At 56.7% G+C, this 27,241-nt stretch overlaps 1 protein-coding gene across 5 annotated transcripts in view; it reads right to left on the bottom strand.

Moving 5' to 3' along the window:
- NFIC (nuclear factor I C) overlaps positions 1 to 27,241 on the bottom strand; it is a 64,472-nt gene that overhangs the window by 1,325 nt on the left and 35,906 nt on the right. For 2 of the 5 annotated variants that reach the window (XM_057538059.1, XM_057538050.1), the window contains exons 3-9: positions 20,466 to 20,537; positions 16,681 to 16,755; positions 15,764 to 15,887; positions 15,006 to 15,130; positions 8,061 to 8,186; positions 6,107 to 6,291; positions 5,376 to 5,523 (exon numbers count right to left, since the gene is read on the bottom strand). In XM_057538059.1, coding sequence (XP_057394042.1) covers positions 5,376 to 5,523; positions 6,107 to 6,291; positions 8,061 to 8,186; positions 15,006 to 15,130; positions 15,764 to 15,887; positions 16,681 to 16,755; positions 20,466 to 20,537 — 855 coding nt within the window. Of the gene's footprint in view, positions 1 to 3,082; positions 3,169 to 5,375; positions 5,524 to 6,106; positions 6,292 to 8,060; positions 8,187 to 15,005; positions 15,131 to 15,763; positions 15,888 to 16,680; positions 16,756 to 20,465; positions 20,538 to 27,241 lie in introns of all 5 variants that reach the window. The other 3 variants (XM_057538068.1, XM_057538071.1, XM_057538075.1) reach the window with 3 other exon arrangements.

Raw genomic sequence — 27,241 nt, 5'->3', positions numbered from 1 at the left:
TGGCCGGCCTCCCCTAGGCCCTTCCTCCCTGCCTCCTCCCCTCCTAGGCTCTCTGCCCATAACAGTTGGGGGGGGGCACCCTCAACTCAACATTGTCCCCCATCAGCTGAGGGGGAGACGGAGGCCACGCGGTGCCAGTAGTGAGGTCTGGGCTCTTCTGGCATCCCCCTGGCCTGGCTGGAGCCACCAGTGTGGCTTTGGGCATGTGGCTTAAATTCCTCTGGCCCTCGGTTTGCTCATCTGCTGAATGGGCGTGATGGGCAAAGGGCTTCTGGTGTAAAATGCTCGGCCGGGTGGACCCCTTCACACAGGGGAGGGGGCGGGGGTGTCAGAGCCCACAAGAGCCCCACTCTGGGGGCCAAAGTGATGGATGGCTCAGGACTGGGGGGACTGATGGAGAGAGACGGGGGTGGAGGGAATAAAGAAGCTGGGCAATTGATCAGGGAGAGATCAACCGACATCGATTGGGGGAGGGGCGCTGATTGGGGGAGAGGATATTGATCAGGGGGCAAGGCACTGACTGCGGGGAGGGCAGGAGATGGATGGGCACGTGGTGCGGGGAGAGTAGCTGCTGCAGGCTGGGGGGCAGGGGCGGGGGGTGGGGGCAGAGGAAAGCCAACTGGCCAGGAATAATGAAGGCGGAGGAAGTGCTGACTGGGCCAGAAAGGAGAGGCCTCTGGGCTCTGAGCCCTTTGCACAGGGGCTCCAAGAGGGGGGAGTGGGTCTCATGGCCCCTTCCTCCCCCCTTCCCTCCTTCTGGGGTCTGCCGGGGGTGGGGGTGGGGGCGCCTGAACCCACTGGGGGACTTGGGCGCCCTTAGTCCAGGGACTGGTGGTCCTGCCTGCGTGGTGCTGGCGGGGTCCTCCACCAGACCTAGATGGGGGGCCTCGCCTTTCCCATAAGCCTTGGGGTCTCTCATCCGTCTGTCGCCTTCCGTGCCACCCTCCCCCACCAGCCCCACAAAGTTCTTTCCAACTCCCAGCCCTGGCTGTGCTCCTCCCTCCCTCTCATCCCTTCAGTGGCTCCCTTTGGCCCCCAGGCCAAAGCCCACATTTGAGGTCTTCCACATTCAGGCTGTTTCCCCATCATTTCCAGCCCTTGGCAGCGCTGATCCCCCTGCCTGGACACCCTGCTCTACCTGACGCCAGGCTCTTACCCCTCCCCACCCAGGCAGGGCCCTGGATGCGCCCCCCGACCCCCAGGTTCCTCCACAGCCCCAGACCCACTCTCTCTGGGTCCCCAGCGGGGCCTGCTGGCCAAGGGGGGTGGTGACCAAAGGTGCCCCCCTCCCTGGCACCTTGGTTTCCCCCCCCCCTTGCAGGCCATTGGCTCCGGGTGGTCCCCCATCCCCCCATGCAGGGGTTGACAATGGGGTTGGGGGGAGGCTGGGGAAGGGTTAAGGGGCCAGGGCCCCCTCCCTGTCACTTTTATTAGCTTTGCTTTCTGCAGCAATTAGGACATTCCCAGCCTCCAGCGGGTCAGGTGGGGGTGGGAGAGGAAACGCCCGGCTCCCTGAGCACCGGGGGCGGGGGGCAGGGGTGTCTAGGCCGGGACAGAACCCAAAACCCAAAGCGGGGAATCCTGGGGCCACCCCAACTCGGTGGGTGACCCTGACCAAGTGATCCCTCTGTCTGGATCCTGGCTGGGGCTCTGTAAAGCAGGACACTTATATTTTGGATGTGCGAGGGTGTGTTGGGGTGGTCTTGGCCTCTCAGTGCCCTTTCTGGATAAAATTGGTCCCCTAATGCTCCAGACCCTTCAAAGACTCCCAGGAGGTGCCCAAGGCCAGAAGAAGAGACTGAGGTTCAGAGCTCCCCGCAGTTAGCCCTGGTGCCCTGACCCCAGCACCCCCAGCTAAAGTCTGGGCAGGGAGGGAGGGGGATAGCCAGGTCCTGCCCACCCACTCTGTCCCCCTGAGTTGCCAGCAGCAACCTGGCCAGCCTCAGACGGTCGCCAGGGGCTCAGGCTGTGGCGGGAGGTTCCTTGGGCCTGGTCAGCCCCTCCCGATGAACTCCACTGCAGGGGACCCTCCCAGAGTGGCTTGAGGATCCGAACCTGACCCCTGGGGACCCCACAAATCCCCGTACTCTCTGGCTCTGGGGATTTGGAGTAGCTGGGGAGCCCTGAAGAGGTTTCTCTGTGCGTCTGGACCTCAGTGGGCCTGCAGTAGCTGGTGCTGCCCTCTGGCTGTTTCATAACCCGTGACCCCCTCCCCAACACGCACCAGGGAGCACGGCTCTGGGGTCCAGCCACCGCCCTTGAACACCCCCCGCCAACACACTCCCGGCTTGCACGCAACACAGATGTGGACCCCGGCCCGAAGGCGGGGGTCGGGGACACGTGGGCAGGGGCTGAGGCCACCTCCCACCCCGAGGGAAGCTGGGAGCCATGAGTCTCAGTTCCAGACCCATCGAGGCTCTGCCCTGCGCTGCTGTGTGGCCTCAGGCAACTCACTCCTCCTCTCTGAGCCTCCTTGTCTCGTCCTCAGCCAGCCTCATGCCCCCGACCCTGGTGCACACTCAGCTGCGGTGATGCCAACCCCGCCTCTGCTGCCCCACTCCCACTTCGCAGGCCGCAGCCAGGGGTGAGGGCTTGCATGTTCTACCAGGAGGCCCCGCCCCCTGCCATGGGCTGCCTCAGTTTCCCACCTGCCCCTGGCGTCCTGGGGTCCTCTGGCACCCCCTACCTCCCTCTCCTGTGGCCCCTCCCTCTGGCCGGCGTGGGAGGGGATGAAGGCTGGGGGGTTGAAAGCCTGGGCTGACGCGCTGTGTGATCCTGGGCAAATCCCCTTGCCTCTGCGAGCCTCAGTCTTCCCATAGGTACAAATGGGGCCAGGGCGGTGAAAACCCCAGCCCCACAGCAGCTCTGCCAGGAGTGTCCCCTGGCAGGATTTGGGGCCATACCACGTCCCTGGGCGTGGGCTCGAGGCCCTGGAAGGGGCTGGGAGGCTGGCCACCGTGCCAGGGGTGCGGCTGGCGGGAGCGGCACGGGACCCAGCAGGCCGACCTCTCCCTGTGCGCCCAGGCCGGCCCCTCTGCCCTGCCCCTCCCACCCCCCCACCAGCCGGCCTCTTGGCCCCTACCTGTGCCTGATAAATGCCCGTTGGATCCCTTGGTCCTAATCCCACAAAGGAACGGTTTGCAGGGGACGTGCCGGGCGTAGAGTAGGCTGCGGGGAGGAGAGAGACCGAAAGCCCGTTAGCGCAGGGGCGGCGCGGGAGCACCAGAGAGGGTGGCCGCTGCCCAGGGTCACACAGCCAGGCCTTCACACCCAGCACCCGGCGCCTCCGAGCTTGCCGCCCTCCCCCGATGGTCCGGGCACCCCGAAAAGCCCACGGTCTCGGGCCCCCGGGGTCACGCGGGCAGGTGTCTGCCGAGAGGGAAGGCGCAGGATGAAAGTTTCATAATCCAGAAACCGCCTGTGAATTATTCAGAGTGTTCCACTGCCTGGTCCATCCTGCTCCTGCGGCCTGCATCCCACCGCGTGGGGTGCCATGAATTATTGAGGGCGTTTTATTTATTAATTTCCCTCCTGGAGAGGGCATGGGGAAGGCTGCGTGTGCGCACATATATATACGATTATATTTTAATCGCACCATGTTTTGCCGGTGACTGAATGATTCGCAACCCAGGCTGGGGAGGGGACGGGGGTGGGGGGAGGGTCCCCACGTGGTCTCCACCAGAGCGCAGATAAGTGGGAGGTGGTGAGGCTTAGGGGATTGCGGGGGGGGGGGGCGGTGGTGGGAAGCAGGCTGTACCTGCAGTTCAGAAGCCAGTGCAGGGGAAGGAGAAGAAATCCATGTTTCTCCCTCGTCTATTAAGCGCCACTGTAAGCCAGGCACTGGGCACCATCCCATTTTAACCCTCGGCAGCCTCAACGCGGCAGACGTGATCATTATGCCCATTTCACAGATGAGAAAGCAGGGAGAGTAGGTGAAGACCAGCGCCACATGCCAACTCTGTCCTCTGCGCCCGGCCTCCCGCTAAATGTTCTCCCTGATCTATTGCACCGACTCACTCGCCACCACCCTCTGGTGACTCTCCCATTTTGCGGCTGAGAAAACTGAGGCTCAGAGAGGGGAGGACGTTTGCCTAAGGTTACACAGGGAGCAAGATGCAGGGGCAGGATTGCAACCCAGTGCCCTGCGCTCCGTCATGGTGTTTGGAGAAAGCCCGTCTGCACGTGAGGCTGCCCCGGGTCTCGGCAGGCAGTGGATGCTGGGGAAGAAATACTGGGGTGCTGCATGCGGGGAGGGGGGCCGATGGGGCCCAGATGGAAGGGCTGGCCCCTCCTGCTTGGGTGGGGTGAGGAATCTCATCTGGGGAGCGAGGGAGAGAGAGACACCCAGAGAGGAAGGGGGTTTAGGGAGAGGCTGGGGGCAGAGCCACCACTGATGGGGTAGATAGACCCCAGGATGGGGATTCTAGGAACCTCTTCCCAGCCTGGAGCAGCCCTGGACTGGGGTGGGGGCTGGCGGGGGGGGGGTGGGGTGGGAGGTGCCCTGGGGGCTGGCGGGGGGGGGTGGTGGGAGGTGTCCTGGGGGGTGGCGGGGGGTGGGGGTGGGAGGTGCCCTGGGGGCTGGCGGGGGGGGGGGAGGTGCCCTGGGGGCTGGCGGGGGGGGGGTGGGAGGTGCCCTGGGGGCTGGCGGGGGGGGGGGTGAGGTGCCCTGGGGGCTGGCGGGGGGGGGTGGGAGGTGCCCTGGGGGCTGGTGAGCCATAATCTGGAGCCACATGCAGAGAGTGGAAAGTTCTAGCACGTTAGGAGACCAAGCCAGGGCCTCCCACCAGGCTACCACCTGGACCCACATCCAGAGAGCAGAAAGTTGTAGAAGGCGAGGCAGCCAACCCAGGGCCTCCTGGGGTCAGGTGGGCAGGCAGGGTGGGTCCTGTCTAAAGACGTGGCCCAGCCCAGGTTACCAGCAGGAACAGGGCCCACTGGGGCCAGTTTCCCCGGAGAATCCGGAACTCTGGAATTTCTATGTGAGATGTCCTGATTTTAAAACCACCATCACCATGACAGATTCTCATTTTCCACAGACAAAAGGCTTCTGGGGGCCGAGTCGGGCCCTCCCACCTCCAGTTTGAGATCTTCACCTACTGCCAGATGCTTGTTGCATGGAAGAGGGTTTAGAGGCCCAGAGCGGGGACACGGGGGCCCCAGGCCACTCGGCCAACGGGGGTGGACCCCAGACTTGCCCCTGGCCATCCCCTCAGGCTGCCTTGGCCCTGTGTGGACCTGACCACGTGGGCCCCAGGCCTCCGTCTGGGGACCCACCAAACTCGCCGGTACCCACTGGGCTGGGCCTGAGACCCCGACCCCAGAAGCAGGGCCGGGGAGGGGAGGGGCCCCTCGGGGACGCCTTCCCGGGTGCTTACAGGGCGAGGTCGGCGACGAGCTTCCTCCCTCGGAGGTGGGTTTGGTGGCGGGGGGGAGCGCCAGCCGCGGCAGCCCGGGGGGCGGGGGCGCCAGCATCTGAGCAGAAAGGCAGTGACTGGACATTTTGAGCTGGCCACTTCCATTTAACTGGGGGGAACAGAGAGACAGGTGGTTAAGGCGGCGGGCGCCCCCTCCGCCTCGGGCTGCCGTCCACCCCAGGGCTGTGGACCGGCCTGGTGGGCACGGCCGGGACGAGTTTGGTGGGTGCCCGGTGCTCGCCTGACCCCGCAGGCCTCCAGCATCCTGGGGTCGCCATGCCTTCCCTGCCTCCTCAGGCTACTGTGTACCCACTTGCTTTCCTTCCACGCCTCCTAAACAGCATCGCTGGACCTCACGGGCGGCCTAGACGCATCTCCCCGCATTTGCCGCGAGTACGCATTCATTCATCCACCACCTCGCCCGCGGTTCCCAGATCTGAAAGGCTCCGAACACCAAAAGCTTTGGTGGAAGTCTGGCCAAAGGCGGCCTGAGCTCAGCCGTAACCGTGTTTGATTTGGGGGCTTCCTAAAATACCGTCCGCTCAGACATCTGAAAAAGCCTGAATTCCCACTCGGTCTGGCTCCAGGGGCTGCGGACCCCGCTGTTTGTAAAATAGAAGCTGCCCTGGCAGAGGAAGGGTTGCCTGACACTCGCGCCAGGGCCCCAGGGAGGTCGTGCCCCCCAAACTCACCGGTCCAGGTTGCTGACTGGCCGGATCGCAGGCCAGCGAGACAAGATCTTTGAGCGGGTCCTGGGGGTTGAGGTGAGGTGGGTAGCGGATGGCCGTGTGCGGGAAGTAGGTGGAGGCCGTCTGGGGCAGGATGGACGTGGTGGGGAAGTGCAGGGCCGAGGACGGGTGAGGGCTCCGGGCGATCCCTGTGGAGAGGAGGGGGGCAGTGGTCACCGGGGGCTCCCGCCAGGCCGCCCTGTCTCCGAGTGACTGTGTTTGTGGGTGCGCGTCACGCCCACGCTGCGGCACCTTTAATAATACGAATATGTGGAGTCCCAGTGGCATCTGCCATGACCAGGCCCTGCTGTCATTTACACGCCCAGATTCGATGACTCTCCTGTGACCCCACAGAGTTCTGGCGTCACCCCTTTGAGCATTTTTATTTATTTTTATTTTTTAAAATTTATTTATTTTTGGATTGCAGGATCTTAGTTCCCCAACCAGGGATTGAACCTGGGCCCTCGGCACTGAAACCGCTGAGTCCTAACCACTGGACCGCCAGGGAAGTCCATCACGTCTTTTTTTAAGACAGAGGATGACCATGGCTCTCAGAGGGAATGTCCTCTGCCCCAGCCACAGAGCAAGCAGGTGGCAGACCCGGGGTTCGAGCCCAGCCTGACTGGCCACACCCTGACCCAAGGCTCGGCTAGCTCTTTCCATAAATGGCTGGTGGGTCAATATTTTTTTTAAATTGAGATATTATTTGCACACTATAAAATCCACCCTTCTAAAGTGTACAATTCACTGTGTTTTTAGAACATTCTCATCCCCCTGAAAGGAAGCCCCATCCCCATGAGCACCAACCCCATCCCCTCCCCCAGCCCCTGACAACCGGGAAGCCACTCTCTGTCTGTGGATATCTCATAAATGGAATCACCCACTGTGTGTCCTTCTGTGTCTGGCTTCTCTCACTGAGCACTGTGGTCTCAAGGTCCATCCACGTTGTAGCGAGTGTCCGTGCTTCACCCCTTTTCATGGCTGAGTAATATTCCAGTGTGGTATTTGTTTTTTTTTTTTCTTTTTCTAAACAAGTCAGTGACTTTTAGTATATTCACTTTGTAATTCCAGAACCACTTCACTGCCCCCAAAAGAAGCCCTGTGTCCACTAGTGGTCACTCCCCCTTCCTCTCTCTCTAGCCCCTGGCCAGACAGTAAATACTTTTGGCTTTCCAGGCCATAGGGTCTCTGATGCAGCTACTCAACTCTGCCCTTGTTGCCTGAAAGCCGCCACAGATGACATGTAAACAGATGGGTGTGGCCCTCCGCCAAAAAAACTTTATTTACAAGAATGGTGGCAACTGGGGGGCCTGCTTGGCTGGCTCCTAGTCTAAACTGTTGTGCTATTTTGATGTTTGCCTCTGCCCTGTATGTGTATTTGCCCTTGTATGGAACTAAATCATCATTATCACAACCAAGGGGCAACAGGTGACATTCAAGCTCTTATTTAACTCATTCTGATTGAATTCATTTGGTCCTACGGACAGCCCTGGGAGGGGGTCGTTTATGAGCCCAGTGGACGGGTGACGGGCTCAGCTCACACCCCACGCTGTGAGCGTGGTGCTTCCTGAGAGCTCTCGTACCCCTGCGTGGCCTGTGTGTGTCCTTCTGGGTGTCTGCCTCCTATCGCGGCCATCCCGCCCCGGGGTCTGTCGGTGGGTCTCTCGAGTATGACACGTGGGGAGCAGGTTGAGGGGTGAGTCCTAGGCTGCACCTCCATGTACAGAAGGGGAAACTGAGGCCCCAAAAGAGTCAGGTCCAGGTGCTCTCTACCATGGCACCTGCAGGCTTTCCTGCCCGGGTGGGAGGCTACAGCAAGAGGACTCGTGGTCAGACAGCCGGTGGGACTTCCCCGGCCATAAGGGGCCTGGTTAGAGGGCTCAGCCGCCCCTCCCCGCCCGGGGCCCGCGGCGCTCACCGCTGTGCACGGCGATGACGGGCCGGTGGTGCTGGGTGAAGCTGGAGAGGCGGGGCGAGTCCTGGGGAGACGGACTGTTGAAAGGGGACTTGTCCATCTCTGTTTTCTTCACCGGGGATGAGATGCCTGCGGGGAGGGCCAGAGGGTCAAGGGCCGGCAGGCAGGGTTGTTCCACTCCCCCAGGACCCCTGGGCCTCCCCGCAGAGCCCCTGCCCCCCCTTCTCCCAGCAACCCATGGGCAAGGGGCTGGGAGCCCATTGTAAGGCGGGGCAAACCAAGGCTGAGAGCTGGGAAGGGGACCGCCCAGGGTCACACGGCCCACGGGAGGAGGAGTCTGACGCCACACGGGCCCCTGGACCACAGAGTCCGGCCCCCACCTTCTCTCCTTCCAGACATAAGTCGGCTCAGGGCTGCCCTCTGCCCCCCAGGGACACCAGAGCCCTGAAGAAGGCGGCAGGGTGGGCAGAGAAGAGGGATTGGTCCAAAGCCCCAAAGCCCAAGTGGCTCTGTGCTTGTGCCCCCGCCCCCACCACCGATCCTTACCCGGGGGAAAGAACCTTCCCTGTAGGGTCATCGTGAGTATTAAATGCGATACAACATGTAAAGCCGTTAGATCAGGGCCTGGCACACACCCACGCACTGGAATTACTTGCTGCCATTCCTCAGCAGACGGGGGTCTCACTACCTCCCCTGGTGGCCCTGGGGAACCCAGACGGTCTCCAGCTCGGCCTCAATGAATAAAAGGTGTAAAATGGGCACATACAGACTCCGTGGAGGCCGTGGCACAGAACGGACGCTGGCTCAGGAGGAGGCTTGTCATGACGTGGAAGACGGACCCCAGAGATGCGGGGCACACGTCCGCCCTGAAGAACCATGAATGCCCCCCGCCTGCCTCCCTGCATCCCACCCCCCACTCCCACCACCCTCTGCAGAGGCTTTTTCTAGTGACAGCAAAGGATGATGACGTGTCTGAAAAAGGCAGAGTCCTTGGCCTGGCCCCTTCTCTGGAATTGGGCTCTGGGGAAAGTGGGGAACTGGAGATAGACATGTTTAGGAATTGTTTTAAAATTCATTTTACAGTGAAACACACCCACTGAGGCCCACAGTGGATTCACACATGGTGAGGGTTGTTTTTTTTAAAAAAATAGTTTTTATTGGGGTATAGTTGATTTACAATGCTGTGTTAGCTTCAGGTGCACAGCAAGGTGAATCAGTTATACACATACATATATCCCCTCTTTTTTAGATTCCTTTCCCACATAGGTCACCACAGAGTACTGAGTAGAGTTCCCTGTGCTACGCGGCAGGTCCCTCTCAGCCAGGTATTTTATACAGAGTAGTGTGTATATGTCAATCCCAATCTCCCAATTTATCCCTCCCCCTCCCTTGCCCCCTGGTAACCATAAGATTGTTTCCTACATCTGTGACTCTACTTCTGTTTTGTAAATAAGTTCGTTTGTACCATTTTTTTTTTTTTAGATTCCACACATAAGCGATATCATGTGATACTCGTCTTTCTCTGACTTACTTCACCCAGTATGACAGTCTCTAGGGACACACTGCCTGCCACCCCGCAAAAGGTGGCCTCTCAGGCTGCACACATCGGGGCCGGGGTCATTCTCTGCGGGTCGCCCTCGGCGCCTCCCTGGCTCCACCCACTCGACGCCAGGAGCCCCCCAGTCATGACAACCACAGACGTCCCCAGACACGGCTCAGTGTCCCCTGGGGCAGAGCCGCCCCAGTTAGGGCCCCCGCCCTCCTCCGAGGCCTGCCACCACTGTTTCTGGGGTCTCGGGTTGATGGTTCTGTGAGTGGGCATCTGTGTGGGTCCCCAGGGCTGTCCCACCTGGGATGCTGCTGCATTCCCCCCACCCCCACCGTGGCGTTTCCACGTGGGGTGCTTTCATCCTCCGCGATGGCACGGCCAGGGGTGAGCCGGATCTGCGAACCAGCCCCCCGAGGGCACTCAGGCCACCATCTGCTTTTGCTGTTACAGACGCTGCTGCCCTGGTCGGCTCTGGGTGCGCATCCGTGTGTGAGTGGGGGAGCGTGTCCTGGGATGCGGTTGGCGGCCCAGAGGGACCTGGCGGCCAAGCGGGGCCTTGGGTGCAGGCCCGGGCTTTCCCAGGGACAGAAGGAGCTGGTGGCATCCAAGGCGGCCGGCAGGGAGGAGGTCGGCCCTGCTGTGTGTGCGTGCGTGCATGCGTGTGTGTGTGTGTTCGGCTCCCGGCTGGCTCAGGGCTGCAGGGGGAATGAGGTTACAGCTGTCAGACGCTCACTTAGGAGGATTTCCTAGAACAGCCTGTCCTGGATGGAAATAGCCCGGCGTGGACCCCGCCCCCAGCTGCACCTCCACAGGCCCTTCTAGAGCTTCCTGAGATGGGGCCTTCGGGAGCCAGGGTCCAGGAGGGGGGCGGGGGGCGCCTGGTGTTGCAAGAGTCACCCTCGTGCCTGCGTTCCTGCGTCTGAATGTCCCCCGTTCGTTCAACAAACACGCTGGGAACGGCCCCACACGAGCAACCGATGTTGGTTAACACAGTGCCCGTATATGCCCCATCAAAGCGCGCGTCTCTCCATTTAACAGGCGTGCCCTTGACCTCCCCGATCCGAGTGGCCATCTTTCTGCTTAACATACATTTCTCCAGGTCCGCATCAAGTATCCCTACGTCCCCTGTCGAAGATACAAACCTTAACGGACGCACGTGCCTGTAGGTGCCCACCCCCAAGTATCTTTCCACTTGCCTGTCACACGTGCCTGTCTGTCCCCCATTTAAGCACACACGCTTCATCTAACAGGTGGGCCTGTACATCCCCCATCTGAGCACCCACCCGTCTGCTTGACAAACTAGCCTGTCCCCCTGCAATGCCAGCTCCCCTGGGGGGCCCACTGCAGCCAACCACTGGGTCTCCAGGGCCCGGAACACAGGGTGGGCAGAGAGTGTGTGGAGTGTACGGGTGGGTGGACGGAGCGCAGTTCTGCTGGGATCGGCCACCACTCACTGGGCACTTACCACGTGGGATGGCCTCCCCCACTACCCCCAGCACTGCTGACACGGGGGCCGGTCATCCTCAGCGGGCCCGTCCTGGGCGCTGTGGGGTGTGGAGCAGCGTCCCTGGTCCCACCCACTGGATGCCAGGAGCCCCCCAGTCATGATGGCCAGAGATGTCCCGGACACCGCCCAGTGTCCTCTAGGGGCAGAAGTGACCCTCTGTGAGGTCCTGGGGAGCCAAGAAGTGGTGGAGCTGAGATTCAAAGGCAACTCTGTAACTCCTCAGGCCACGCTCTGACACCCCCTCCTGCCCCCCAAGTTCAAAAAGAGATGCGGGAAGAGGAGAGAGATGGGAGTTCCCCGCTTCACTCCGTATAATAACTGCCTGTGGGAGGCCCATGTCCCCTGGGGGAGGGCCACAGAAGCAGCAAGAGCAAAGCACTCTGGGACCCCCTTGCTGCCCCGCTTGGCTGGGTAATCAGGGAGGGCCTCAGGAGGAGGTGGCCAGGAGGAGAAGGGGCACTCCTGGTCCTCCTGGCCCGGGCCCGGAAGGGGCAAAGGGCTGGAAGCTGGTGTATGGGGTCTGAGAGATGTGGCTGCAGGGGTCTTGCCTGGGCGGGGCTGGCAAGATTTCCCCCAGGCCTCTGCCCCCCCAGGCGTCTGCCCCTCCAGGGCACCGGAGTGAGGAGGCTGGGGCTGGGGGGTTAGCTGGGCGCTGCCCATGGTGGCCACAGCGGAGGAAGGGAGAGAGTACTCTAATCAGCTTAACCCCCTTAATGAACAGCTAATTGGGGGCTGTCTAGACAGGAAGCCGGAGGAAGCCAGGAAGAGGAGAAAAAGGAGGAGGAGGAGGGGCAGGAAGGGGAAGAAGAGGGAGGGAGAAGAGGAGGGGGAGGAAAAGATAGAATTAATCTCCCCACGAGCCTGTGAGCACCCGGAAGGCAGGGGCAGGCACACACTAGAGGTTTGTACTGAGACTCCCACAGCGGGGAGTGAGTCTGCCATCACCTGAGGCAACCAATGGGAGCTATAGGAGGACTGACTCCCTCTGGCATTCCCTTCCAGCTCTGTGATTTCCCCATCGCACACCAGAAGCTGGTACGGGCTTCCTCCTTGTCCTCCCCCATCATGGCCACTTTATTCTCAGTGTAGGAAGGTTGGATCAAGCCCCAGTGACTCTCTCTAGCATTTCCTTCCTTTTAAAATTTTGTTTTTCTTTTTTGAGCATCCTGAATTGAATGCTGGGTTCTTTATTTCCAGCCTTTCTCTTTTTCCAGTTAAAGCTATAATTTTTCCTCTCAGGGCTGCGGTGGCTACATCAGCACAGGCTGTCTTTCAGCTCTAAATAGTATTCACTTTATCTGTAGACAACCTCTTCAATCACAGTGTTAGCGAGAAGTGCTTTTGAGTTCCCAATCAGTAAATGATAGGGCAGAAGCTAACTGTCTCTCAATATCTGCTTTATCCTTCTTCCTTAGTAACAGAACCCTTGATTTGAGATGGGCACATAATTGGCCCAAATAAGATTACATTTCCCAGCATCCTTTGCAGCAGAGCATGGCCTTAGGACTAACTCAGGGGCCCAGAGATAAGCAGAAGGGGTAAGTGCATCTTCTGAAAATTATTCTTAAAGGGAGAGGACATGCCCAGACTTGACCCTTCTTTCCTGCTGGCTGGAAAGCAGACAGGATGGCTGGAGCTCCAGCAGTTATCTTGGACCATGAGGTAGGAATGAAAACCCCATTCAGTGGCGCATAAGGCAGGAGACTGAGTCCCTCACATCACACTTGCCCAGGGTGGCTGATGGCTGGACATTTATTTGTGAGAGAAATGCACTTCCTTTTGTATTTTCTGTTATCTACAATCAGACTTAAAGCTTATTGAATACAGGCCTTTATAGAGACAAACTTTAGAAAGATAGGGAAACCACAGAGACAGAACCGTAGAGACACTCTGACCCATAAATTAAAGCCTAATAAATAGAGAGGTCCTCCCAGCATTAGATACCTGGGAGCCCACACTGAGGAAGAGGGAGGAGGCTTGGGACCTCAAATGTCACAACCAGCTGTGTTAGAGACCGATTCCAAGAGATGGGAATTTTATAAAGACATGAACACCAAAGAAACTCTCCTGTTTCCTGGTCACTTATGTGCCAGATGGTTGCTTAAGTCACATTCTACCGTGTCCTCCTTCCAACTCTCCAAAAGAATGATGGTCTCATCACTCCCACTTTGAAGATGAGGCAACCGAGGCTCAGAGATGTTAAGTCACCTGCCCAAGGTTACACAGCCCACACAGTGAGACAAAGACAGAGCTGGGATTTGAACCCTGGTCTCTCTGATGCCTGAACCTGCCCTCTTTTTCTTTCTCTCTCTCTCTTTCTTTCTTTCTTTTATTGAAGAAGAGTTGATTTACAATAATTCAGGTATACAGCAAAATGTTTCAGTTCCATAGATATATATATATGTGTGTGTGTGTACATATATATATATATATATATATATATATATCAGATTCTTTTCTGTTATAGTGAACCTGCCCTCTGAATTGTAATGTTATATTGCTTTTCAAGAATCCTATAGGTATGGCACTTTGTATAGACAGATCTTTATAAGAAATCAGACTCTACAGGGAAGAGGGAAAGAGGAGGAGGGGCAGAGAAGAAAACAAATCCTAAGGTATACAGGGTACCTATTATGTGCCAGGCCTGTTTTAGGGACATCAAATGTATTAATTCACTTAATCCCCACAATAACCCTGTGGGGTGGGTACTGCAGGTATTAACACCCCCATTTTACAGATGAAGAAACCGAGGCCCAGAGAGGTGGGGTCACCAGGAAGCTGTAAGGGCTGAGGGACCCGAGTGTCCACGTTCATAACCACTGGGCTATACGGTAGGGTGAACCCTTGTTAAGGGATAAGGGACCGGGTAGAGACATGCTTCTAAAACTGGGGGGGCACAGACCCCGCTGAGAATCTGAGGAATGCCAGGGGCGTCCTCCCCACAGGCTACTCTGCTAAACCATTTCCTTTAAGTGCAACGCTGGCCCGCTGGAGAGCAGAATCTTAAGGTAAAAGGGATTTTTTTTTTTTTTTTTGCCGCGCGGCGCGTCTTGCGTGATCTTAGTTCCCCTACCAGGGATTGAACCCGGCCCACAGCAGTGGTGAAAGCCCCGAGTCCTAACCACTGGACCACCAGGGACTTCCCAGAAAGGGATTCTTTAGATTAGAACCGTGATGGAGATGGAAACTCCAAAGAAGGGAAATCTTTGGAGAATGCCCTTAGGGAGACGGTAAGTAAACAAAGAATCAGGAGGAGCCAGCGCTCAACAGAAAAAAGCTTCTACGGAACTGCTGACCCTACAGAACAGGAGCCACATGAGACAGACACTCTGGAGAGGACCCTATGAAGACAGAGGAGCAACAAGAAAATCTACCAGGAAAAGGACGCTATAAGAAAAGAGGCGGGGCTCCTATGGAACTGGACTCACAGAGAGCAAGATCCCATGGAGATGGGAATCTTGCAAAAAAAAAAAAAAAAAGGACTCCAGGGAGGACCCCAGTGGAAAGGGAACCCACGTATCAGGACGCTCTAGTTGAGGGTCTACGGCAGACCCGAGGATGAAGCACCCTGTTGATCAGAATCGCTACTGAGTCAATTCTGTATAGCAGGAACCCCACAGAGATGGGCCGTTAACAGGCAGAGGGCAGGAAAGTCGGGCAAGGGATAAACTCCATCCTTCCCCGCCAGAGCGGAACCAAAGAGCTCCGGGAACGCGAACCCGGACTTTACTTCCAACCGCGCGCAGCCTGCGAGACTACAATTCCCAGGAGGCCCCGCGGCTCCAGGCCGACTCTCTGCCCCGGGGCGCCCGCGCAGTGCCTGCCGGAACACGTAGTCACTGCCGCGGTAACCCAGACCGGAAGGTCGGTCAGCCCCCGCCGCCAGCCCCACCTCCTTCCATGTCCTCCGTCCAGTTGCGGCTGCTACTCGTGGGAGAGCTGGGTGAGGTGTAGTAATCACCGCCGGGGCTCGTGTCCACGTCTTCCTCCATCGAGCCCGATTTGTGCCGCTTGCTCCTAAGGGGCGAGGAAGGAAGCCAGCAGACCGGTTACCACGGAGACGGGCCCGGCGGGCTTTGCTACTTCCGGCTCTTAGGGGGCAGGGCGAGGAGGGTGCTATCGCGAGACGCCACGCGAGCCGCGGACTTTCGGCTGCTTCTCAGATGACATCCGCTTTAACCTGCCCATCACTTGGGTGGGACACCTGGGGCAATAGGCAGGGAGGGACTCAGCAGAGGGCCAAGCTAGCAAGCTAGCATAGTGGAGACTAAAGCCCTGAAAGCCTGGCTGATCGCTTTACCTACTGTAATCCTCAGAACAACCTGGTAGGATTATGATCCCACTTAGCAGGTGAGGAAACCGAGGCAAACAGAATGTGTCCGGCTCACGATCACACAGCATATCTCAGCAAGAACCGGTGTCTGTGTTCTCATGGAGTCGCAGGGGCTAGGGCTGTAGGACTCGAGGCTGTGGGAGCCCAGCGTGGGATGTCAGGGCCGGGGAAAGAGTCACTTGGGGGTTGGGTTTTGAAAGATGAATAAGAGTTTCCCAGGTGGAACGTGAAAACAGGGAGAGGAATGAACAAGCTGGGGCCAGATGGAGGTGGGGGTGGGGCGTGAAGTGCCCAGAGGTGGGGTCCCGGGGACATACCCGCTGGAGGATGTGCTGGGTAGCGTTCTTCTCATGCCGGTGCTGGCTGGATTTAGGTCATACGCCAGGTGTCCCTGCAGCTCCCCCAGGGAGAAGTTGGGTCCTGTTCCAGTCACCACAGGTGCTGCAGAGGGCGACAGAGAGGAGGATGAGGGAGGAACAAGGTCCAGGGCTGCACTTTGCCCTGGAGTGGTGGGGAGAGCCATCTGGGGGCTGGCAGAACGAAAAGGAACCGCTTCCCAACTTGGCCTGATTCCTAATTTGGCTGAAACTGGCCTTATACTATGGGTCAGAAGAACAAGGCCATTGAGAGAGGCCAAGGTCACACTGTGAGGCAGAGGCATAGCCAGAGCTGGAGGCCAAGCTTCCCAGAACTCTCAGAGGCCAGGCTCTGCTGATCTGGATGGGGAGGGCAAGGGTTAGGGTTAAGGCAGGATAGTGCCCAGAGGTCCCTGGGGTAGGATTCAAATGGGGGTGTCTGGGGATGGGGATGGGTCCCCAGCAGGTCCATAGGTAAGAGGACAAGAGGTGAAATAGGCAGGGGGGGGGCCTCTGGGGTCTCCTGGGTGGGGGTGAGGGAGGTCCCAGGAATGGGGGATACTGGGGCAGAAGGTTCTTTAGCCCTTCCACCCAGCATCTGGAGTCTTTTCTGGGGAAGAGCATGTCACCCTGACCTTGGACTCTGGGAAAGGCCTGGATACTGCCCTTCCTAGGGACTTAGGCTTGGTGACAAGGGTAGCTGGAGAGGACGTGGGGGAGTGGGGCAGGGTGATGGGCTCCTTGCTCCTCCCTCCCCGAGTCCCTTTCCCTCTTAGAGCCCCCATCCCAAAGCCACTTCTCCTTTCCGACAGTCCTCCCCTGTGTGAGCCCACCCCCCCCACCTCGGGTCCCAGCACAGGGTGGGCGGGGACACTTACTCCGGGACACTTGGATGAGCTCAGTGACGCTGAACACACCGGAGGTGACGAAGCTCTCCTGGAAGTCGGTGGTGTCTGGAAAAGAGAGGAAGGATGGGGGTCAGCAGGCAGCCAGCTGAGCTGGGTCTGTTCCCTGCCTTGACACCTCCGGGCTGCCCAGACTCCGGGGGCTGGACCCAGCCTGGCCAGTCACCCTGTCTACCCACCTCCCCAACCACCACAGCCCTGCAGCAGGAGGATGGCCAGCTCAGCCCCTCCAAGCCGACGGGGACTCCTCCACCCTAACACAGCTGGAGCGGATCTCCTTTGCTGAGTCTCTGCTCAGTCCTTCTCACTGCAGCCTCAGCCAGCCTCCCCTTCTCCAGCCTGGGCCTTCACACCGCCTCCCAGCCCTCCTCGGGAGCCCCCGTGCTGTGGCAGGCTGCACACACAAGTGGAGGCCAGACCTGGGTTCACATCTCAGCTGCCCGCTCGGTGTGTGATCTTGGATGAGTCACTTTATCTCCCTGAGCTTTGATGCTCCCTGATCTCAAAAGTGGGGACCATACACCCTGTCGTCTTGGGTGGTTGTGAGCTATGAATGCTACTACCTAGGAGGGACCAGCTTGCTTCCTTTACCTCACTCATCACCCCATGCAGTGCTGCAGTCTCTTAGCCTTCTGCCTCCAGGCTGTGAGCTCTGTGGTGTCCCCAGTGTGCGGACCAGAGCCTGGCAAATGGCAGGGGCTCAGAACCATGGGGTGAATGGAGGGTCCACAGACAGCAGTCAAAATCCTCAGTGTGCCCGGACCCATTCCCGCCTAATGTCAAAGGAAGAGGGACCCTCCTCTCTGGGCTGGGGTGGTTTAGACCCATTTCATGGATTTGGAAACTGAGGCTGGCCTCGAGAGGGCGGGAGCACTGGCCAACCCAAGACAGCTGGAAGCAGGCCTGTCCCACCCGGCGACCCTCACAGGCAAGACCCATTACCAGGCACCTCCAGTGTCCGCCCCCTGAGCTGGGCACTGGGGACACAGTGGGGAACAAGACATACAGGAGCAGCTGCCCTCTTAGACTCACAGCCCAGGGTGGGCGAAGGACGCCACATAAAAGCAGGAAGTCAAAAACACTTGCACATGAATGTTCACAGCAGCGTGATTTACAGTAGCTGAAATTGGAGACAACCCAAATGTCCATCAACCATGATGGATACACAAAATGTGGTCCCTCCACACACGGGAACGTCACTCAGCCGTGAAAAGAGGTGAAGCCCTGACACTCGCTACAACGTGGATGGACCCTGAGAACACGATGCTCAGTGAGAGAAGCCAGACACAGAAGGATACACAGTGTGTGATTCCATTGATGGGAAACGTCCAGAACAGGCAAATCCACTGAGACAGAGAGTGGGTTCATGGTCACTCGGGGAGAGGGAGTGACTAATGGAGATGGGGTTGCTTTGTGGGTTGATGAGAATGTTCTGGAACTAGACAGAGGTGATGGGTGCACAGCTCTGAATGTACTTAATGTCACTGAATGGTACATTTTAATAGGGTTAAAATTCTACATTTATGTGTGTTGTACCACAATTTAAAAAGAAAGTTATTAAAGATGATTCAGTTAAATGTGAGATGTGTCAGGCAGTGGGGAGGCAGTCAAGGTCGGGGGAGCCTGCTGGGGAGGGGACCTATTTTACACGAAGGGCTCAGAGAAGGCTTCTCTGGGAGGGTGACATTCAACCAAGATCTCAAGGTAGGGGTGGATAAGGCGAACACGTGAGTTAAAATTCGGGTAGTGCCCAGACAGCGCCTGGCACAGGGAAACTGCCTTGTGAGAACTGGCTGCCCCGATGAGGATGATCTTAAACTCGACGTTTTGCCACCTCCCTGTGGGTTATGATGTTCCTGGCAGCGGGAATGGCTTGTGCAAAGGGCCTGGGGTTGGGATGCACTTGGCAAATCGGAGGCCAACAGGGCTGGAGTTGAAGGAGCCAGAGAGAGTGGTCAGAGTGGAGGTGGGACCCACAGAATGGCAGCTCTTGGCTTTGGGGGGTGGTGGGAGCAGTTCTTGTCCAGGCCCCCAGGGGGCAGCAGTGGCCACAGGGAGCTCACAGCAGTGCCCAGCTCCCCAGCTGTCTGCCACCCAAGCCCCCTGCTTATGAGCTTTGTGTCCACCATTCATTGAGCAATTACTACCTGCCCAGGCCCATGATGGGAGGCTCGGGACCACAACATCCCGAGGAGGACAGGGTGGTGGCTCCCAGTGTCCAGGGGGAAGTGGCCGTGGCCACTTCCTGCTGACCCAGCTGGCCGGCTGCTGTCAGCACGCCCCTCCGCCCCACCCCCACCGGGGTTTCCTGTTTGTGCAGTGCTCGCCCAGCTCCATCTCCAGGGGACTCCCTGGCGGGCGGGGAGGAAGTGATTTCCTCTACCAGACGCTGGAGCTCCCCACGGGACCAGGCCAAGCGCCATGGCCCCCGCCGCCTGCCTTGAACATCTGGCTTGGAGGGAGGCGCCTGGGGATCACAGGAGGTCAAGGAGGACTCGGGTCACAGATGGCCAGTGAGGTGTGGCCTGGGGGCCTGTGAACCTCCTGGAACCATCCAGCCTCCCTGTGCATGCCTGTGACGGACCTTCCAACGGGGATGCCCTCACCCACTGGCTGTTTCTTCCTTTCTCCCTTTTCATCTCTCCTCCTTCCTTGCCCCTAATATACTATCCCTCTAGTTTCTCTTTTTCCCTCTGCTTCATCCTTCCTTCTCTCCTTTTTTGCTTTCTAGAAATGTTTTTTGAGCACCTAGTGTGTACCAGGTCCTGCTCTAGGTACTGAGGACACAGTAGTGATCAAAACAAACACCTCTGCCCTTGAGGAGGTGATGTTCCACTATGTGAGATAAACAAACACATTTGCAATCACTAAGCAACTAAGCAAATACATACGCAATCACTAACTTCCTTGAAAGGAAATAAAACAGAGGGCTGAGATTGAGAGTGACTGAGGCTGCTTGAGCTGAGGGGCTCAGGGAAGATCTTTCTGAGAGGGAGGCATTTGAGCTGAGACCTGGGTGATCTGGAGCGAGAGAAAGCAGTTAGCTGTCCAGATAGCGGGCACAGCACGTGCAGAGGCTCTGGGACAGGATGGTGCCTGGCGTGCTGGAGGAACAGCGAGGAGGCCTGTGTGTCTGGAACAGAGTGAGCGAGGGGGGGAGAGGGAGGAGGGGAGGAGGGGAGGGCAGGGAGGACTTGGGCTTTTACCCCCGGGAGGTGGGAGCCCTGGAGGGCTGTGGGCAGAGGGCGGGCGGGGCCTGACTCAGGTGCTCATGGGCACCCTCTGACCACTTCAGGGAGGACAGACTGTGGGAGGGAGTAGGCAGGGAACCAGAGTAGAAGCAGGGACTCTGAAGCTTCCAAATCCTCTCTGTCCTTCTGGCTCTGCTCCCACACCCGCAACATAGAACTGAGTTGTCCTACTCATCCACTCAATGTCCCATGAGACTGCAGGGCCCACCAGGGCCTCTCCCATGGGGGGAGCACCTCAGAGCCCAGATGCTGGAGCTCAGGGTCGTGGGTTCCAACCCCAGCTCCCTGGATGCCCCTGGGAAGGCCCATATTCCTCTCTGGACCTCAGTCCCTGCCTCTGCAAAATGGAACAACAGCAGCACCTACTCTACAGCATGGCTGGGAGGAGTGACTCAGGTGCTCACACAGGACCACACAGAGAACCCACAGGGGGCGCTCCGGAAACGATTCCTAAATAAAAGATGGGGATGGGCCCGTGCCCTCTACCCCCGCCACCTCCAGACTCACCCAGTGTGATGGGCTTGCTGTCCTCCTGGTCGGAGCCCATCCCCGCCCGGGGACTGCCGCTTTGCTCTGCATCTGCAAAGAGAGGGAGGGGGAGTTGGTGACATCGCAGGGACCCCCACTCAGGAGGGGAGGAGACATCAGCCCAGTGCTAGGCTGGGCCAGCGCCGTGGTCTGGAGCATGGCATGGCCCCTCCCTGGCTGCTGCCCCAGGGGGTCATGGACGTCTGAGGTCACTAAGCGCCAGCCTGCCTGTGTCCTGAACCGTGGCGAGAACCCGAGTGGAGGGGCTGGCTCAGTCGTGGGGAAGTGCTCGCTGAGCCTCAGTTTCCTCATCTGTCAAGTGAGGATAACTCATTTAATCCTGCCTCTACCATATGAGGTGGGAACTCTCATGCCCATTTCACAGACAGGAAAACAGAGGGCCAGAGAGGCGAGTCCCTGGCCCCTCGGGCCCCCTCCCCACCGCCTCTGCCTTCCGAGTCCTGGGGGCCCAGCCTGTGGTCTTGGGTTGCCACTCAGGATCCCCGGAGAGGGGGCCGAGGGGCATATTTCTGCAGCTGTGACATTTCCGGCCCCACCCGCCGGGCTTGGGGGCTCCCTCCCACCCCGGCGCCCGCCCCTCCATCTTATCTAAAAATAATCAGGCTCCTTGGCAGCCGGGTGAAGCAGACAGACGCTGAGCTCAGCATTATTGGCTCCGGAGGCCTAGATGGAGGGTGAGTAGAGCCAGTCCCCTCTGCAGCCCTCACACCCTCCACCCCAGACTGCGGGGGGGGGGGGGAGGAAATGGACAAGCCCAGACAGACAGGACCCCTAGACGCCCCCCCCCATTTGTCTCTCAGGTCAAGGACAAAGGTGGCGGGAATCACCATCAAATGCCAGAGAAAGAGAATCAGGCCCCTCCCACCTGCCATACTCCAAGGCCCAGAGCTTATTGCTGTGTGACCTTAGGCAAGTCGCTTAACCTCCCTGAGCCTCAGAGTTTTCTCTTTCAAATGTGCGAAAGCATCTCACAGGCCTGACTGGGTTGCCAGGAGGTGGCAAGGAGCTGATACATATGAAGCGCTTAGGGCATACTGAGCTCTAGATCCATGGTAACATCCACCTCGTTATTATTATTACTGTTATTTTTAAGTCCCTAACATGACCACAAATGTGTTTTCTTGTTCTCATTTCATACTTTCCCTTAAATCATGAAGAGAGCCACAAATCTGGCATTGTTAGTGTACCCATTTTGTACACAAGGAAAAGGGAGGGTTAGAATGACAAAAAAGTGCCCCGCCCCACACCCCTTGCTGCTGTTTTTTTACACAGTAGTGTATCATTTTATTTTATTTATTTATTTTTTGTCCGCACCGCTTGAGGGATCTTAGTTCCCTGACCAGGGATCGAACCCCTGCCCACTGAGGTGGAAGGGCAGAGTCTTAACTCCTGAACCGCCAGGGAATTCCCCTGCCCCTTGTTGTTTTAATTCGGTAGCTAGTGCTTACATCCCGACATCCAGTACGGCGCTTGCGTGAGCCGCCTGGATTCTGCGATGAGACGCGCGTTCCCATCCCAGCTCTGGGAGCCTCCAAGGACACGTGGTCCCGGGGGGCGGGGGTCACTTCCCCTGCTGGGGCCTCAGTGCACCCAGGGTTGCTTTGGGGATAATAATAATGATGACACTTCGCACAACAGTCACTGGGCCCTCGCCGTCTGCCTGGCATCGCGCTTTTGCCTTTGCACACGCTGTGCGCTGAGCACCTACTGGCGGGCAAGACCCAGGGATGCTGTAAACAGCACAGGAGCGGCCCCACCTGCCTCAGTTTCCCCATCCACGATAGGAGCGGATGCAGGCAGCCCTCCTTGGCTGGGCTGAGCAGCCCCCGCGTGGCCGACTAGGCTGGGCAGGCTGGGCAGTGGTGAGAGGGCTGTGCCCGGCTCGGCCCCACGCCCTGTGGCCGCTCCCGGGCTCGGGCAGCCAGCGGCCCCTTGGAGCCGGCCCGTCCTGCTTGGATGGCCGCATGGCTGGGCACGGGTGGCCACTGGGTTGGGAAGGGCCCAGCCCGGGCAGCCAGCCGTTGGGCTCCAGGCCTTGGGCACAGACCCTCTTCCGGAACCGGCACCCACACGGATTCAGCGGGCAACAGTGCCCGGCTGGCACTCAGGGGCCTACCCGAGAAGGGGGATGTTTCTTGAGCGCCGCCTGTGTGCTTATGCTTTGGAACCAGGCAGCCCGGGCTGTGGGCCTCAGACGCCACCCCTCATCTCTCTGTGCCTCACTCCCCGCATCTGTGAAATGGGCACAATTACAGACTCTCCCTCAGAGGCTGCTCGGGAGGGAAAAGGTGATAATGAATGCAATCAAGGGCCCCAAACAGTGGCTGACACGTAGTAAGCACTTCACCAACTGGAGGGAGGGTTTTATTACTATTATTGCTATCTCCTTGCTGTTTTTGTCTTGGGTGCTATTATTTTGTACCTTGAAAGCCATGGCCCTAGGCTACGGCTGGCTCTAGTCTGGAGCCCTTATTCACTGCTCTTGACCTCAGGCCAGCCATATCACCTGTCTGAGCCTCAGTTTCCTCATCTGTAAAATGGGACTATAATAAAACCCACCTCCCAGGGTTTGTTGGGTCTCCAAGTCAGCTAATAACAAGTGTAAAAGGGTTGGTGCCAGGTTGATATTCAATACATGGTAGGTTTGGGGAGCAATTGTAAATGAGAGTGTGTTTTTAATTTTGGTTTCTAATTGATCATTGCTAGCATTTAGAAATGCGATTGGTTTGGGGGTGTTAATCTTGTATTCTGCAACCTTGCTGAACTCACATATTAGTTCTAAGAGTCTTTTTCTTTTTCTGGTAGATTCTTTGGGATTTTCTATGAAAACCATCATGTCGCTTGCAAATAGGGCAAGTTTTCTTTCTTTCTTCCTAATGTGTATGCCTCTGATTTCTTTTTCTTGGTTTATCGCACTGGCTAGGACTTCCAGAACCCTGTTGACTGGAAGTGGTGAGAGCAGGTGTCCTCGTCTTGCTTCTGATCTTAGGGGGAACCCATTCGGTCTCTCACCACTAAGAATAATGTTAGCTGTGGTTTCTGCAGATCCCTTTACTGGGCTGAAGAAGCTCTCTCTCTTTTTTCTCCTATACTCCTATACTCCCGATAGTTCTTTTTAAATTTAAATAAGTGTAGTTTCTAAATAATATGATGCTGTAATTATACGCCATTCATTAAAAATTGTTTTAATTTGATTTTTAGATTGTGTTGAAATACACATAACATAAACTTTACCACTTAACCATTTCTAAGTGTACAGTTTAGTGGCGTTAAGTACATTCATAGTATCTTGTGACCATCCCCACCATCACCTCCAGAACTTTCTCATCTTCCCAAACTGAAACTCTGTCCCCATGAAACACTGACTCCCCACCCCTCCCCCAGCCCCTGGCCCCCACCATCTACTTCCTGTCTCTGTGGATCTGACTCCCCCAGGGACCCCCTGTGAGTGGAATCACACACCGTGTGTCCTTCTGTGTCTGGCTTCTCTCACTGAGCATCGTGTCCTCAAGGTTCATCCATGTCGTAGCAGGTGTCAGAATCTCCTTCCTTTTTATTGTGTCATCTTACTTTTTTTTTGGCCATGCCGCAGGCCACGTGGGATCTTAGTTCCCCCACCAGGGATTGAACCCCACCCCCTGCAGTGGGAGCACAGAGTCTTAATGCTGGGCCGCCACGGAAGTCCCTGCCATCTTATCTTTTTTTTTTTTTTATGACTGTGTTGAGTCTTCGTTTCTGTGCGAGGGCTTTCTCTAGTTGCGGCAAGTGGGGACCACTCTTCATCGCGGTGCGCGGGCCTCTCACCATCGCAGCCTCTCTTGTTGCGGAGCACAGGCTCCAGACGCGCAGGCTCAGTAATTGTGGCTCACGGGCCCAGTTGCTCCGTGGCATGTGGGATCTTCCCAGACCAGGGCTCGAACCCGTGTCCCCTGCATTGGCAGGCAGACTCTCAACCACTGCGCCACCAGGGAAGCCCCATCTTATCTTTAATCACCTCTAAAACCTCGAACTATTTCTCACCCACTTGCTAACCACCTGCCTGTCATTTGGCTCCTGGAAACCCTGTCTTCTGGAGCTGTCCAGTATGGGAGCCCCGAGTCACATGCAACTTGAAATTTAAATTGGCTAAATTGAAATTAAATTTTCAGGACTTCAGCCGCACCAGTCACCTTTCAATACTCGACAGGCACACGTGGCTGGTGGCGACCGAATTGGACGGCACCGAATACGCCCACCATCACCACACAAAGTTCTATCGGGCTGAGCTGCTCTGGATGTTTCCATGAAAAATCAAGGGAAGAAAAAAAAAAAAAAAAGAGGACACCGATAATTCTTCCTCCTCCCATCTAGAGGCCCAGTCCTAAAATGGACCTTCCTTTGGTCTGAACAGATGGACCCAGAATGTATAATGCTAAAGGCCAGCTAATGTCCAAAGCCCCAAGATGCCCCAGACCCCAAGTGGGCAGCTTTCATTTGCTGAGTTTTTACTGTGTTAGGAGCTCCATAGCACTATCTGATTAAATTTACCCAATTGATGAGGTTGGTAAACTGAGGCCCAGCTCAGGGAGTCTATATCCCAAAGCTGATGTCAATTCAAAGAAATTGTCTGCCTAGCGCAGAGGTTCCTAACTGGGGTGATCCTGCACCCCAAGGCGATGTCTGGGGACATCTGTGTTTGTCACGACCTGGGGGGGCTCCTGGCATCGAGGGTGCGGGGACAGGGAGGCTGGTCTGGGATAGCCCCCCAGAGTCATCCGGCCCCCAGTGTCAGCAGTGCCGAGGCAGAGGGACTCTGTTCCAGATCCATCCATTCTCAGTAGGGGCAAAAATTGGTTCTTGGGGCAATGGAGGGGGCTAAAAATTTTTGCTCTTTTTATTTATAAAACATAGATAGATAGATATAGATACAGTATATAAATAGATATATAATACACCCGTGCTATTAAAATTTCATGAGGTGCAGTGATTAGGGAAAAAAACTGTCTAAAAGGGCTCTTTAGGGGGAGGCAATAATGAAAGAAAAGGGTCTTGTACAATTTTAAAGGGCTGTCAAAAGAGAAAGAAGAGTATGCAACAGAAACTGTAGGTGACCTACCAGGTCTAAAGCATTCACTTCACTGAAAGTCTGCCAACCTCTGCTGTGTGTCCTTGTGCAAGTACTTTGACATCTCTGAGCCTCCATTTCCTCATCCATAAATTAGAGCTGAACTGCACTACCGTTTACTTGTCTCCTTTGATCACCTGGCAAACTGATTGCTGAGCACCTCCAGGGTGCCATGTGTCTAACACGCAGCAGCAACCAAGATGGACACAACCCCCTGCCTTCGTGGCACTGACATCCTAATGGTGGAGTGACAGGCAATGAACAAGTAAGCAAATAAACCAGGAGTATAATTCCAGGCTGTGCCAGGTGCAAGGGAGGCCATGCAACCCAGAGATGTGAGTGGCAGCCCCTGGTGGGTGAGGGGCTGTGACTGGAGCTCCTGGGAGGGTCATCAAGGTCACACCGTGTGAAATGGTACATCCCAATAGTTAATACGTGGTGAGTCACTCCTTTGACTATGTTGAGCTACAAGTTTCCCCTCCACTGACTCATCTAATCTTCGAAACTCCCCCAAGAGGGATATGCGATTATCATCCCCATTTTCCAGATGGGGAAACTGAGGCACAAAGAGAGGCAGGCGACATATTCAAACTCAGGCAGCACCAGGTGGCACCAAAGGGCCTGGGATCAACCCCCAGACACCCCGAGGCCTCACAATTGGGTCCTGTGCTTTTGACTAGGAGGTGTCCAGTAGGCCCTTGGAGGGGGGCTCAGTTGGTCCTGCCCCAACTCCAGGACCCCTTTCTTATCAGTGGTTTGGAGTGACCCCCTGTGTTTGGACCCTGTTGTCTGACCAGTCAGATAAAGGCCCCAGCTGGGGGTCCCCTGCTGCTCTGCTTTTGCCAAAGGTCCCTTCTGTCACTAATTGTGGTGCTGGGGACAGCTGGGGGCAGATAAATTGTTTGCATATCTCTGTTCCACTTATGCTGAAAAGCACCCCATGGAAGCAGAGCCCCCAGACCCTACTTTCCATGGGAGCAGAGGCCCCAGACTCTGATGCACAGGCCAGGGAAATTTCAGAGCACCTCCACCTCACTGAGGTGGGAGCTGAGGTGTAGAGTGAGAAGATATGGGATGATGATGATGATGATAATAATAATAACAATAACAACAATAATAATGGCAACTGCTAAGCACAGACAGCTTACCGAACTCCAGATGTCAGGCTACGTATTTAACAGTTTTGTCTAACACCCTCCAGCAATCCTTGATCAAGGCTGACAACCATGGGTTACCCAGAGAGGGTAAGTAAGTTACCCAAGGCCATACAGCAAGGAAAGCTGATGGGCCGACCAGGTTTTATCTGCTCCTCTCAAAAATATATGCATGAAAACCATAATTCGAAAAGATACATGCACCCCAGTGTTCACTGCAACACTATTCACAGTAGCCAGGACATGGAAGCAATCTAAATGTCCATCAACGAAGGCATGGATAAAGAAGGTGTGGTATATATATATATACACAATGGAATATCACTCAGCCATAAAAAAGAATGAAATAATGCCATTTGTAGCAACATGGATGGACCTAGAGATGATCATACTAAGTGAAGTAAGTCAGACAAAGACAAATATCATACGCTATCACTCATATGTGGAATCTAATTTTAAAAATGATATAAATGAAC

The sequence above is a fragment of the Balaenoptera acutorostrata genome, chromosome 2 (assembly GCF_949987535.1).
Source record: "Balaenoptera acutorostrata chromosome 2, mBalAcu1.1, whole genome shotgun sequence".
NCBI lineage: Eukaryota > Metazoa > Chordata > Mammalia > Artiodactyla > Balaenopteridae > Balaenoptera > Balaenoptera acutorostrata.
Note: the sequence above shows the minus strand (reverse complement) of the source record. Positions and strands in the feature narration are given on the sequence as shown.